Source organism: Anabrus simplex, chromosome 8 (assembly GCF_040414725.1).
Source record: "Anabrus simplex isolate iqAnaSimp1 chromosome 8, ASM4041472v1, whole genome shotgun sequence".
NCBI lineage: Eukaryota > Metazoa > Arthropoda > Insecta > Orthoptera > Tettigoniidae > Anabrus > Anabrus simplex.
In genome coordinates this window covers 105140006-105153289 of record NC_090272.1, presented here as the reverse complement: position 1 = coordinate 105153289, position 13284 = coordinate 105140006, and the positions used below count along the sequence as shown (strand labels likewise).

Genomic DNA, 13284 nt, shown 5'->3' with positions numbered 1-13284 from the left:
TTGGCGTTTTAACCTCATACAAACACTAACAGCTTCCTTAGTCCATCCGGATCCTGCCATTTTAGAAGTGTTTGTTCATGTTTACAAATGAGATTCACAATCTTCTCACGTCGTATCACCAGCATCATTGTCATGTCAGCTTCGCTAATTGGTTTGTTTCATAAAATTAATTTTACAGAATAGAACATGTCCTATTTTATGAAAAGTTTTATCAAAAGTTTAATAAAACTTGAATTTGACCTGAGCAACAGAAATTTTATAAAATTAAACTATTGTACAATAAATTTGAAGGAAAATTTTACCATGAGCAACAGGCATTAGAGAAAAGTAGATATTTACATGCTAGTGATATAAGTGCTATGTTGAATGTCACTAACAGCTTCGATTTTATTCTTGTAACTTGTGACAGAAAACCAGCTCTACATATTTGGGAATGTTTCAAGAAATATCATAAAACAGACCCCATGGCACTACAGCCCTGATCGGCCTTGACCTATCACGTGACTGCTGCTTGGCTCGAAGGCCTGCAGATTGCGAGGCAACGGGTGGTTGTTATTTGTGGTATTCCAGTCGAGAGCCACTATTTTACTGTTAGATTACTCCTCAGTTGTTCTTGTATGGACTTAATGGACTTTGAACCAGCCCTTAAATTGAGATGAAAAGTCCCTGACCTGACCGGGAATGGATCCTGGGGCTTCTGGGTGAGAGGCAGGGCTGCTGTTACTAGACTGCAGGGCTGGCAATAGGTCATAGAGTTCAAATCTCACAGTCAGCAGCCCTGAAGATCGTTTTACATGTTTTCCCATTTTCACACCAGGCAAATGTTGGATCTGTATCTTAATTAAAGGCATAACAGTTGATGGTGCCGTATACAGGGACATAGTGCAACAATTTGTGGCTTTATTGGAAGAGGATGAGCGCTGTTGCTGGTTCCAGCAAGGTGGTACCACTGTTCATACTGTTAACGCGACCTTGGCAATGTTGCAAGATTTTTTTTTGTGATCATGTAATCTCAAGAAATTTGTGATCTCCTCGTTTGACAGGGTTTTTTTTTGTGGGGGTATTTAGAAAACAATATACAGAGATAATAAAATCTGCATTCCTTACATGAACACAAAGAAGAAATTTCTAAATGTATTGGAGAAATAACACCAGCAACTGTGAGATAAGTGTCACAAAACATGTGTAAGCATGTAAATTTGTGCCTGCAAGAAAATGGTCACTTTTCATATCTTGTGAACTGGAACTATGGGAACGCAATGTGCGAGGAACAAGTTTGTGTTATGTTTGAACATTTATTACTCTCAACACTTCCAAAATATTTCTACCAGAGTTAAAAAGGAAAGAAAAAAATAAATGAATTTTTCATCACTTAATGGTATGTGGAACTAATTGGCTGAATGGTCAGCGTTGAGGCCTTCCATCAGAGGGTCCCGGGTTCGATTCCAGACCGGGTCGGGAGTTTTAATCACGTTTGATTAATTCTTCTGGCTTGGGGACTGGGTGTTTGTTTTTTCCAACACTTTCCTCTTCATATTGAGACAACACACTACACTTCCAACCACCACAGAGACATGCAATAGTGATTACATCCTTCCAAAAAACTTGGCATCAGGAAGGGCAACCGGCTGTTAAAACAGGGCCAAATCCACATGCGCGACCCCGCAGTAGTAGAAGAAGAAGAAGAAAATGGTATGTGGAACTATTTTGTGTAATCACTAGATTTGTTTGTGTAATAACACTTCAAAAAAACCCCAGAAATATTGAGTACGGTGACTTTATGAATACGCTGTTCATTTCCTTTAAGTCTGCCTGTGGTCACAGATGAAGTTACTGTAGCAGTTTCTCTTTTAAAAGTGTGCATTTTTGTATAGTGCTGTAGGATATTGCAGTGTGTACAGTAATCATGGGCATCAGTGATTGTTTGTTACTAAATTGTGTCTACATTGTGTTCAAACAGTTCAAACAGACCCGTGCAGTACAAACAGCGGACTTATGCTGAGAAGGCAGCAGCCAGTTCTGAGGTGGCAAAAGATTTTAAAGAAGTGTGGAATACCAAAAGACTTCAGAATCCCCTAGAAAATATAGTCCGTTTTGTTCTTCCTGTAATTGCATTGATTTTTATGCTTATTTTAATTAAAATATTTCATAAAATTGAAACTTCTAATTTGATTCTTTCGTTGATCCCTTCAACTTTGAATTAACCAAGTTCGGCTGCATGTAAATGTCAATGATTTTTCGTGGAGTTGGGCAAACTAGAAATACTGTTAGTTCTTTAAAAGTACATTATTACTTGTGGTATTCTTGTTCTCGCGGTAAGGCTGTTGGTGCAGTATAAAATATAATCTTCTTTATTCCATGCACTAATAATGTATTTTGGTTTTCAGTCTGGGAAAATTTACTTTTGCAACTACCCATTCTTGTTTGATGCTCATGCTAAAACACTGCTGTTGCAGACGGATCAGTCTCTTCAGGTGAGTCTGTACAATGAATCTACATTTATTCATTTAAAATTTGAGTGAATACAGTGAAATACCATTTGATTTTAAAATTGAATTTGATATTTCATAGAACATGAAAATGATTAAAAGAGTAACAGCTCCAAATATTGTTGCGTTAAAACTGAATTTTTCCTGTATGTTAAGAAATACATGTTGCATTTTGCAGCCACATATTAACAACTCGACTAATTATTAGAATGGAAATGCAGAGATGAATTTCATTAAAAGATTCAGCAAATTCACATCATTTGATCTTTCTTTCATTTAATTTCTTGGTGCTATACTGTGTGACGTTCATTGGGTTTTTATCTGTTGTCCGCTGTGAAACGAGTTGATGCTGCATCTCGACAATTATTGGCTTTGTGGATGCCTACATCCTACTGCAGAAAATAAATTGTGTGGTTTTGGGGTAAAGTATTATTGGTATTTATTAACTAACTTTAGCTTTCCATATTTTGGAATGGAAGATACAGTACTTGTGGTAATTTAATATCTTCTTCTAAGGTAAATAAAAAATTAAATGTAAAGAATTTACTACATTCTACTACAGTCTAAGGTAAATAAAAAATTAAATGTAAAGAATTTACTACATTTTTTAAATATTGTGTGTATATTAGGGAATTTGATCAAAATCTACTGCTGTTTTATGTCTCAGTTTCCTTATTGCAGATGTGACTGCTTCCTGTGAAATATATTGTAAACAAAATGTATTATGTAGCATTTGAGGCTTTCATGGCTGGCATTATGAACGATGTCTGTATTTTCTGGCTTTGATTTCACCGAAGACTGTGTTCAGCATCTTCAAGGGTTCCGAATGATTTTGATGGCTACAAAGCTTGCAGTGGTATGGAATGGTGTCAGAATTCCACCTCAATATATAGCACAGGCTATGGTGCGCTGGTTGCCTATTGGTCTGCCATGGCCAGTTGGGACAAGCAGAAAGGTCATCAGTCACTGAACTCTCTCTCCTAGCAGGCCACAACATACGATACAACACCGAAGTACAATGAAACCTTGGAATGTGAATAACTTGGTCTATGAGTGTTTTGCAAGACGAGCAAACATTTTAAATAAATTGTAACTTGGTAAGCGAGTGAGGTTCCGCAATACGAGCGTCACGTGCCTACGTTTTCCCCTCCCCTGTTCGTTTGTTGAATGGATGAACGAGGTCTTTGGTCCTGTAGTGAAGAAATAACTTTCAGAACATAATCTGATGCTCAAAGTCTTGCTGGTTATGAGCAATGCTCCTGCTCATCCTCCAGGCCTAGAGGCCGTGAGGACGACTTACTGGAGGAATTCAAGTTCGTTAAGGTTATGTTCCTTCCAGTACTACTCCACTACTCCAGCCTATGGATCAGCAAGTCATTTCAAAATTCAAGAAGCTATACACCAAAGCACTATTTCAGCGATGCTTTGAAGTGACCGAAGAAACAAACCTTACCCTCCGAGAGTTTGGGAGAAATCACTTCCCCATCGTGAACTGCCTGAAGATCATCGATAAAGCAAGGGATGGAGTTACCAAGAGGACTCTCACTTCCGCTTGGAGAAAGCTGTGGCCTGACTGTGTTCTTGGACGTGATTTTTAGGGGATTGCTGGTGACAATGAGCCACTGATTGTCGATGAAATTGTTTCCTTAGGGAAGACTATGGGGCTGGAGGTGAATGACGTGGGCATTCAAGAGCTGGTGGAAGAATATAGCCAGTAACTGACCACCAACGAACTGATGGAAGTGCATCGCGAACAACAGGAGGAAGTTATGGAGATCTCGTCCGGGGAAGAGGCGGAGGAGGAAAAGTCAACGGAATCTCACTTCAACTGCGATTTGGGAGAAGCGCAAAATGTGGGAAATGGTGCAATGTTTTGTAGAAAAACACCACCCGAATGAAGCTGTAGCAGTGCGGGTGATGAATCAGTTCAACGACAGTGCAATGTCACATTTTCGTGAAATCCTCAAAAGAGGCAAAAGCAACAGTCATTGGATACGTTCCTCGTTAGAATTGCACGAAAAGGAAACAATTCCAGAAGCCAACAGATAGCAGTGATTCCGTTAGTGACATTCGTGCTACACAGTAATTCTCATGTCATCTCTCATCTCCCTCACACCCACAATGATTCTATTGTAAGGAAAAGTGCACTTTAACCCATTGCCTTGCAATGACGGTAATTTCCGTCATTGTACGCAGGTTCCCATAAATGCAATGACGGAAATTTCCGTCCACCCTCTTTATTGCTTTGTTGAGGTTTCCAAGGATACATATTGATATTTCCTTGCAATCCCAACATGTCTACGAGATGTTGGTAATCGTATTTTAGCTATCTTTGCCCTTCAGCTACGTATCTCGCCGCCAAAGAGTCTAAATATGATAGAGTAAATTGCCGCGTAAAGCTTTAGTGAAGGTACAGTCAACATCCTGGCCGAGTCGGATGAAGCTCGAATATTTTTTTTTTTTTTTTAGGAAAGCGATGTCAGCGATGGTTTTTCTGCTGAAAGTGATACTGAATCACCTTCGAGTGACGTTAGCATTAGTAATTCACCGGGCGAGTTGACCGTGCGCGTAGAGGCGCACGGCTGTGAGGTTGCATCCGGGAGATAGTAGGTTCGAATCCCACTATCGGCAGCCCTGAAGATGGTTTTCCGTGGTTTCCCATTTTTACACCAGGCCATGGAGCCATGGAGCTGGACAGGGACTGGATAATCTGTTTGATTTCTTCTTTCGTTGGAGGGGATGAACCTTGGTGGATGTGTATATTATCTTCAAATGAAAAAATGGATATTGGAATTTCACAATTGAGAAGAGATTTAAAGTACTTTGCTAGAATCTGGCAATTATCTTTGTCATTGTAAGCTAGTTCTCCATCCGAGTTTTTGAACTGTAAGCTTTCTGGATTATACTTGTTTAAATTGCGTTTGAAGATTCTATAAAATCCTGTGTGTTGTTCCTCTGGAAGTCTTGTTCAATCTGTGTTAATCGATTCTTGTTGTAGGCACGTTTTACATTGAGAATAGTTTTTGCCATGCATTGTTTCGTTCACAAAGTTTTCTCAGTTATTTGGGTTCTTTTCCGGATTCCAATGTTTGCCAGGCGAATTGCCGTTGTTTTACCACTGAGTCACATTCATCATTCCACCAAGCCTGTTTCTTTGACTGAATCAGTGGAACTGTTCCCTTTGCCGTTGTAACTAAGGTCTGTTCTAGTTCTTCCCAGTTCTGGAGATTCAAGATTCTAATTTCTTCGTAAATTCAGGACATGAGCATAGTTTTCCAGTATCAGATCGATTGATCTTCCTCAAATAGACCTTTCTGGTGTTTCTCGGAAACAGTTTAACTCTGATTTTGGATAGTGATCCGAACGTAGATTGTTATTCCTTAGAGCCTTCACAATCAGTATCTCTCTTTGAGCTTTACGGGAGACTGCGACGTGGTCAATTTGAAACTCCCCGAGATTGGGATTCGGAGATGTCCAAGTCTCTTGCTTCTGGGCAGGTGTTTGAAAGCTGTAGATTTCATAACCAACTTGAAGGCCTTGCATAGCTCCACGAGCCTCTCTCCATTGCAGTTTGTTCTCTGGTGTACCGGCTAGTTTCCAGTAATGTTTTGGAACTTTATCTCTTTACCCAGCTGTGAATGAAATCTCCAAGAAGTATAATCATGTGTTTGGGATCTTACAGAGAACATCTTAAAGATCTTCCCAGAATGTATCCGTTCCCTCTGGGTCTCTCTTATTAACTTGATTGATTGGTGCATGAACATTCACAATAGTGTAAACTTTGTTTGTGCTCTGGTAGGAGAGTGTTGAAACTTGGCTACTAGGTGAAGTGAAGTTAATGACTGAATCCGGAATCTTCCTACTGACTATGAAACCTGTGCCAAGGCAGGGAACCATTTTTAGAACACGTTTACCAGTTTTTCCTTTAAATATTCTGTAACCCTCTGACTCAAACTTTTTCATCAGTGAATCTTGTTTCTTGATTCGCTGCGATCAGTATTTGTTGGCGGGATAAAGTATCGTTAGTTGTTTCAATTTGCCAATTTTCCAAAGGGAATTCATGTTAAAGGTAGCAAAGAAATTCCGGCATTTGTGTTGGATCTTTCCTGGAGTCTCCGATACTTCTATGCATTAAATAACACTTGTATGTTTTATTATTCATCCACCTATTCAATACAATACAATCTTTAAAATTGGGACATTGTCATTATAAAAATTGTTGACATGAAATTAATATATTAGATGGTACATGTTTCGCCTATCTATAGTAGGCATCATCAGCCATATTTTTCATCTTAAGAATAGATCAGGTACCTGACTGGAAGTAACTTTTGAATGCTGTTAAAAACTATGTCGTGTAAAATGTATTAGAGAACGTTACACAACTTTTACAATATAAAATGTAGTATGCTATTACTTGACAATATTTGTGATAATATTGGAGTCTAAAAACATGACAATTGTTTGAGGATTATGACATATTAAAAGATATTACAATAAAGATAAAATCAGAAAACACATTTCATTTAGTCGTCAGATGGCGTGTTGTTAACACATTGGAGACCGTGTCTTAAGGTGGCATGTGGGCAGGCAGACTGCCATATTTTAAAGGTTTTTAAAAAATTGTAGAAAATAGTAGGTAGCTTGCAATTGTAACGCGTATATATCATCAAAAAATTAAAATTGTCTATTCTACAGATTAAAAAGTTGCATTAAGATCTACTGAATACTTTTCACATTACACATTTTCCAACGGTATGCCTTTTGCAACAACAACAAAAAGTCTGACAACGAAGTCTTACAAATGATGAGCTTGAGTGAGGAATAGTTTGAAGCATTCAGGGACACAAAGTGCTAAAGAACACATTTGATACCACCAGTATGTCTCTTTCCTCGTTACTTTCCAATTTTCTGCTTTTCATTTATCTGCACGGGCGTTGCAAGTGCTTCCAAATCACCAAAAGTACCCGGCGAATGTGAATCAGTCCCTGCCTTTGAATTATCATCGCTTGCGTCACTTCGGAATATGATAGAATATGTTATAAATACCTTCATCACTAACATGAAGTTCGAAATCAGGGTCTATATCTGAATCATCTACCTCTTCTTCTGAACTACTGTCATCAAAAATCTCTTCTATAGTCTCTAAAATTCCACCTTCATTCAATGATCCAATAATTATAGCAGAAACAAAATGCAGTCTAAACATTTCGCACGATGTAAACAAAACTCTGAAAGCGCGCGCCTTGAGCAGCTGGAAGCAAGGCTGGAAGCATGGAGTGTAAAAGCGAACTCGAGCAAAAATAAGCTGCTATAAGTTCGAGAAAACGACGACAGAGGACACGAACGCACGGTATAGCTGTTATAAAAGTACTTTAAAGTGGTATGTATACTTTTCGAGCGAATTTCGTCCTGGCTGTGTTGACAATATAACTAATACGTGGGCCCGAGTTAGCCTCGGGCGCGGTCAGTCTGAGCTGTTACCCGACCCCGATACACACTCGGGCTCGGTCTCCAATGTGTTAAAAGCTTATGGAAAGTTGAGCAGTAGTAATGGTCATTAGTTCTTGAAGTTAATAAATATTGATTTTCGTTTATATGCTTATATAGATTTTTGAGTAATTTTCATATGGCCTGGTTCTTTTTGAGATAATATTAGTTGAAAATATTGGTGCCGTAGGCTATATTGAAGTCTGTGTAGACGTCATTAGACCATCTTCTTTGATGTGGTAAGAGTTTGTGATAGGTGTGGCTCTTTGCTGTTAGGTATGTTGAGGTGAGCGTATTAAATTCATAATTAAGTATTTATTTATTTTCCACCTAGTCGATACAGTGATTGCTTAATGCAATTTAGGGCCGGTTCTACCACCTACTGGTAAAGCAGCGCGTAATTTGCCCTCCGCGTAAAAGGATGTTTCTGTCCGACCACTCCCAGGTAGCGCTATCGGCAGCATAAATCGTCGTTACCCGGCGCGTAATTTATCGGCCACTTCGAGGGCCCGATAAGACTTTACCTGCCGGGCAAGTTCTGAGAGCTGAACATTATTAGCTGTATTTCTGGTGATATGCAACTCAAATTAGCTTAGTATACTGAAAAAATCAGTATACTGTAACAGTGATCGATATTGTATTGCAGGATTTTGAACATTAATGCTTCCCTTTAGTTGCAACGGTCACACCAGCCTCTCTCATCGGCAGCGCAGAGAACACATTTTATACGTCAAGCTTTTGTAAAGAAACTCTAAAAGGATATAAAATCAAAATCTAATTGGAAATCATTTCAAATAGGCTTTAATTTTCTACTTTTTCAGTTTTCGGACACGAGATATATATTCCTGTATGTATCCTACCTAACTCAAGCGTTTTTGTAGCGTAATGGTTAACACGCTTGCTTCGTAATACGAAGTGTGCAGGTTCGAGTCTTTATTATGACGAATCTTTTTTAATTCCATTATTAGCGTTGTGTTAATCTGTATACCTCTTTTCATACGTTCTTATCACAATATTATGTCTATTAGGAAAATTGCTTTATATGTATACTACTTCTAGCAAGTGCTGTTATGATTAATAGCAAATAGGACTGTCGCCCAGGTAGCAGATTCCCTATTAGTTGTTTACATAGTCTTGTAAATTATTTCGAAGAAATTGGAAACTATTCCATTCCAGAATTCCTCTTCCTATGAATGGATATTTATCCCGATTAGTTCTTTACATTTACAGTACTGGTACCTTCCAACTTTATCTTCATAAAGTTAAAAATTAAAATGAAATGCTTTATCAATAAATGGAAGCATCTGGAACTAAACGAGGTCACAGAACTAGTTGCAAATAGAGCATCATGGAGATAATCAATTCACAGAAGGCTGCAGATAGAATGCTCAAAGGCAATAAGTCCGTAAAGATGTGTGTGTATATACGTATATGGAAGCGCGTAAAAGAGTTAAGAACAACGGCAGGGAACGAAAATACATTCTAAAATGTAAATTAGAAATACGATGAAAACCTGCGTACCTTCTATTACGGAACGAGCGACTTGACCAATCTACTAATAATACAGATGTTGACTCCCATAGGGAATTACGAGAATACTTTTCAAAAACGCTGCCTTACATGACAGGTTATAACTGGCGTAGGAAAATGTAATCTCGAGATTTGAATCCCAATTAGGTATTGATATTGAAGATCATAGATTAAAATCACGAAAGCTTGACATGAATCGTTGTCCATAACTCTTAAGACTCCCCTTATTAGGCTTTTTGGTGATAATCAGCAGACGCAAGCACAGGGAAATAAGACAATCGAAATGGGTTTCATGCATCTGACGATAGATAGCACCACACTCGAAAGCGAGAAATCGCTGAAAATCAGTCTAGCCAACTTCGTATATCGGTGTCTAGCTCCGGGTAGCTACCTAGCACTTGCGCGGAGGTGGTTGGACGCAAGCCAAAGTACCAGCCGATTTACACCTCCAGGTAGTTTACCTCCCGGGCAGCTGCCAGCCACTTTACCAGCAGATGGTAGAACCGGCCTTAAATGGTTAAAAGTAGCACATGTTTCATATATTATCAACATCTTCAGCCACATAACGCTGTTTAGATGAAATGAAATGTCGTATGGCTTTTAGTGTCGGGATATCCCAGGACGGGTTTGGCTCGCCAGGTACAGGTCTTTCTATTTGACGCCTGTAGGCGACCTGCGCGTCATGATGAGGATCAAGTGATGATGAAGACAACACATACACCCAGCCCCCGTGCCATTGGAATTAACAATTAAGGTTAAAATCCCTGAGCCGGCCGGGAATCGAACCCAGGACCCTCTGAACCGAAGGCCAGTTCAACCAACGAGTCGGACACTGTTTAGATGAAAAATATATAAATTGACAAAGTAATTTTAAGTACACTTCCTCTAAATTACTTTGTTAATTTTAAGGACACTTCCTCTAAAGCATTACTTTGTCAATTTATATATTTTTCATCTAAACAGTGTTATGTGGCTGAAGATGTTGATAATATACGAAACATGTACCACTTTTAACCATTAAATTGTATTAAGCAATCATTGTATCGACTAGGTGGAAAATAAATGAATACTTAATTGTGAATCTATTGAAGTGCGATACGGACCTTGAAGCTGATTTTATGTAAGTGAGCGTATTAGTCGAAAGGGAACGTTGTTGTCATTCAGTGGTTAGCCAAGTATATGATGATTTCTGTAATTAAAGAATTAATTTGTAAATTTAATGAAAGACCATAATTGCAATTACGGGGCTGAATAGTGGAGTTAAATGAAGAGTTTTGACATTTACCTCTTTGACCGCTGAGATGTTAGCTTATGTTGAGGGTTTAGAGCAACTGGCAGTCGTCGAGCTCTTACTGTGCGTGTTGTATTTGTGAAGTCTTGGTGGAGGGGATTGAGCTTGAGAAGGCATGGCTGACTGCCCATTCGCTGCGCGTGAAGAGGAGTTGTCGGCAGTGGGATGAGGGGAGGGGGGGTGGTACGTGTGTTGGATTGGTGGGCGTGTTTACTGATTTGGTGCTATATATTTTGCAGAACTTACTATTCAGAAGGAATGGTTTTTGTAATAGAATTGGAATCTGTTCATAAAGAGGACTTTTGTTATCTATTATGTCATTTAAGTTCTTGTCTTTGTTAAACTGTTGATCTAAAAAGATGTATAAGTTTTCGTATTCCGTCATGAGTGTACCTTTTTCAATTCTTTTTAAGATTTGTAAATCCTGATCTATTGTAGTAAATTTGTGACCTGTTTCTTTCATGTGGTTACTCATCGCAGAGAACTTATTATGCTTTTGGGCGTTATAATGTTCTGCATATCTAGTTGAGTTACTTCCAATCAGGTACCTGATCTATTCTTAAGATGAAAAATATGGCTGATTATGCCTACTATTGGTAGGCAAAACATGTACCATCTAATATATTAATTTCATGTCAACAATTTTTATATGGACAATGTCCTAATTTTTAAGATTGTATTGTATTGAATAGGTGGATGAATAATAAAACATACAAATGTTATTTAATATAAATACTTTCAATACGGACCCAAAAATGAATTTTATCACATGTAATAACTTCCATGCATGTCGGTGCAGGCTCCCCAGAATCTGCAGGCCTGCATGCTTCACACAAGGGGAAGGTGGATTGGGTACCTCCTGGGGTAGTAGCTTTGCTGAACTTTCCTTCATGCCTTAGACAGTTGAAAAACTGTAGATTGGGGTCAGTGATATTTCACTGACCAAAACGCTACCAAAGTTGTGAGCCTTGGAGAGCCTCATGATGTTTTCTGGCTAAGAGCAGGCATTTCCTCCTACTCTTAACTAGGTATAGTTTCCCTGCCGATACTGAGATGGCTGATTGCAGTGGTTACCCACTGGACATCCTTACACCAATTATTATTATTATTATTATTATTATTATTATTATTATTATTATTATTATTATTATTATTATTATTATTTTTTAATTTTTTTAAATGTAAAAATTGGGTAATGTTAGAAAACATCTACTGTTATACTTTCTTCCCTTCTAGATGCAGTCAGCAATGAACCAAGCAGCAACCCGTGCTTTCACCAATTTATTGTTCTCGCCAGCACATGCTGCTAATGTTAGTGCATTTCTAGAACTCTACGTTGGAAGAGAAACAATAGTTGCAGACACTATTCGAGAATTGAGCAGATATGACACGTCAGACCTGAAGAAGCCTCTCAAGGTAATAGAACTGGGAAACTGTCCTGGAAAGCTGTATTAGCTTATCAGATTCTTCACTGAGAAATGTAACTGTGAGAGGAGGTCGAAGTTATTAGTATCAGTAAATATTTATTGTTTTACATTTCATAAGTTTCTCTGGCTCTGTAGATTTTAAATATAGTAGTGTGTCGATAATGTGAACCAATTGATGTTCAGCCCTGTTTAGAGTATTGATTTATTTGGATTTTTGAATATAGAGCAAAAACAGCACAAAAACTAATTTTAACTATGTACTTTGTTACTGTAACTTTAAAGATTTCAGTGGGCTTACAAACTGTACTACAAACAACACTAGACAGATTTTAAAAAGTCTTTCATCTTTTCTGAATTGTGTTACTGAGCTTTGTTTCTTTGCAGCTATGTTTCTAACTTGTTGTAGGCAGGCGGGCTGTATTTCCATACACAGCCATTTTATCCAGCAAATTTATAGTCATCTGTAGAGCATTGAAATTTTCAGTGTGAGTAGGACTACGTCTTTCTTCATCCTGGTTTACAGCTACATCATCTTCATCCACAGGTGCTTCACTATCTGTTACAGCTGTCAGCATTTTGTCGTTGTTCACAGTTTGGTAGCTGAAGTCATTTTGGTCAGTATTCAACTATTTGTTAGCATCGTCCTTGTAACAATTTTTGAAGCCGGGTTCAGCATTAAAAAGTCGTAACTTCAGTTAACTCTTGAGCTTGCACACATTTTCCTTCCTCATTCCCTCCTTCTTTTGTACCTTCAGGCCACAATATTTTCCATCCATTTTAGACATTTCCTTGTCATACTATCCCAAGCATATAAACGCAGTCCTTCAAGTTAAGTCGTTTGTAAAGCTCACAACAGTTTCATCGTCAGGCCCTGCTAGCAGCAGCCTGTGCTAAAGGTTTTTCTGATCCATAGGCTGTATTATCACTGTAACCAGTGGTGTAAGAAATGAACTGGGAAATTTTCATAAGTGGCATTAAAAACTTTAACTGAAGGATGTTTGGAGGCTAGGATTAAAAAGACTTTCCTTCTTTTATGTTCCTTTTGTTGATGTGCCTT

At 38.3% G+C, this 13284-nt stretch overlaps 1 protein-coding gene across 4 annotated transcripts in view; it reads left to right on the top strand.

Annotated features, from left to right (window-relative positions):
• Herc4 (HECT and RLD domain containing E3 ubiquitin ligase 4) overlaps window positions 1–13284 on the top strand; it is a 362042-nt gene that overhangs the window by 229460 nt on the left and 119298 nt on the right. For all 4 annotated transcript variants that reach the window (XM_067152418.2, XM_067152419.2, XM_067152417.2 and 1 more), the window contains exons 15-16: window positions 2388–2474; window positions 12037–12216. In XM_067152418.2, the coding sequence (XP_067008519.1) occupies window positions 2388–2474; window positions 12037–12216 (267 nt within the window). The remainder of the gene's footprint in view (window positions 1–2387; window positions 2475–12036; window positions 12217–13284) is intronic.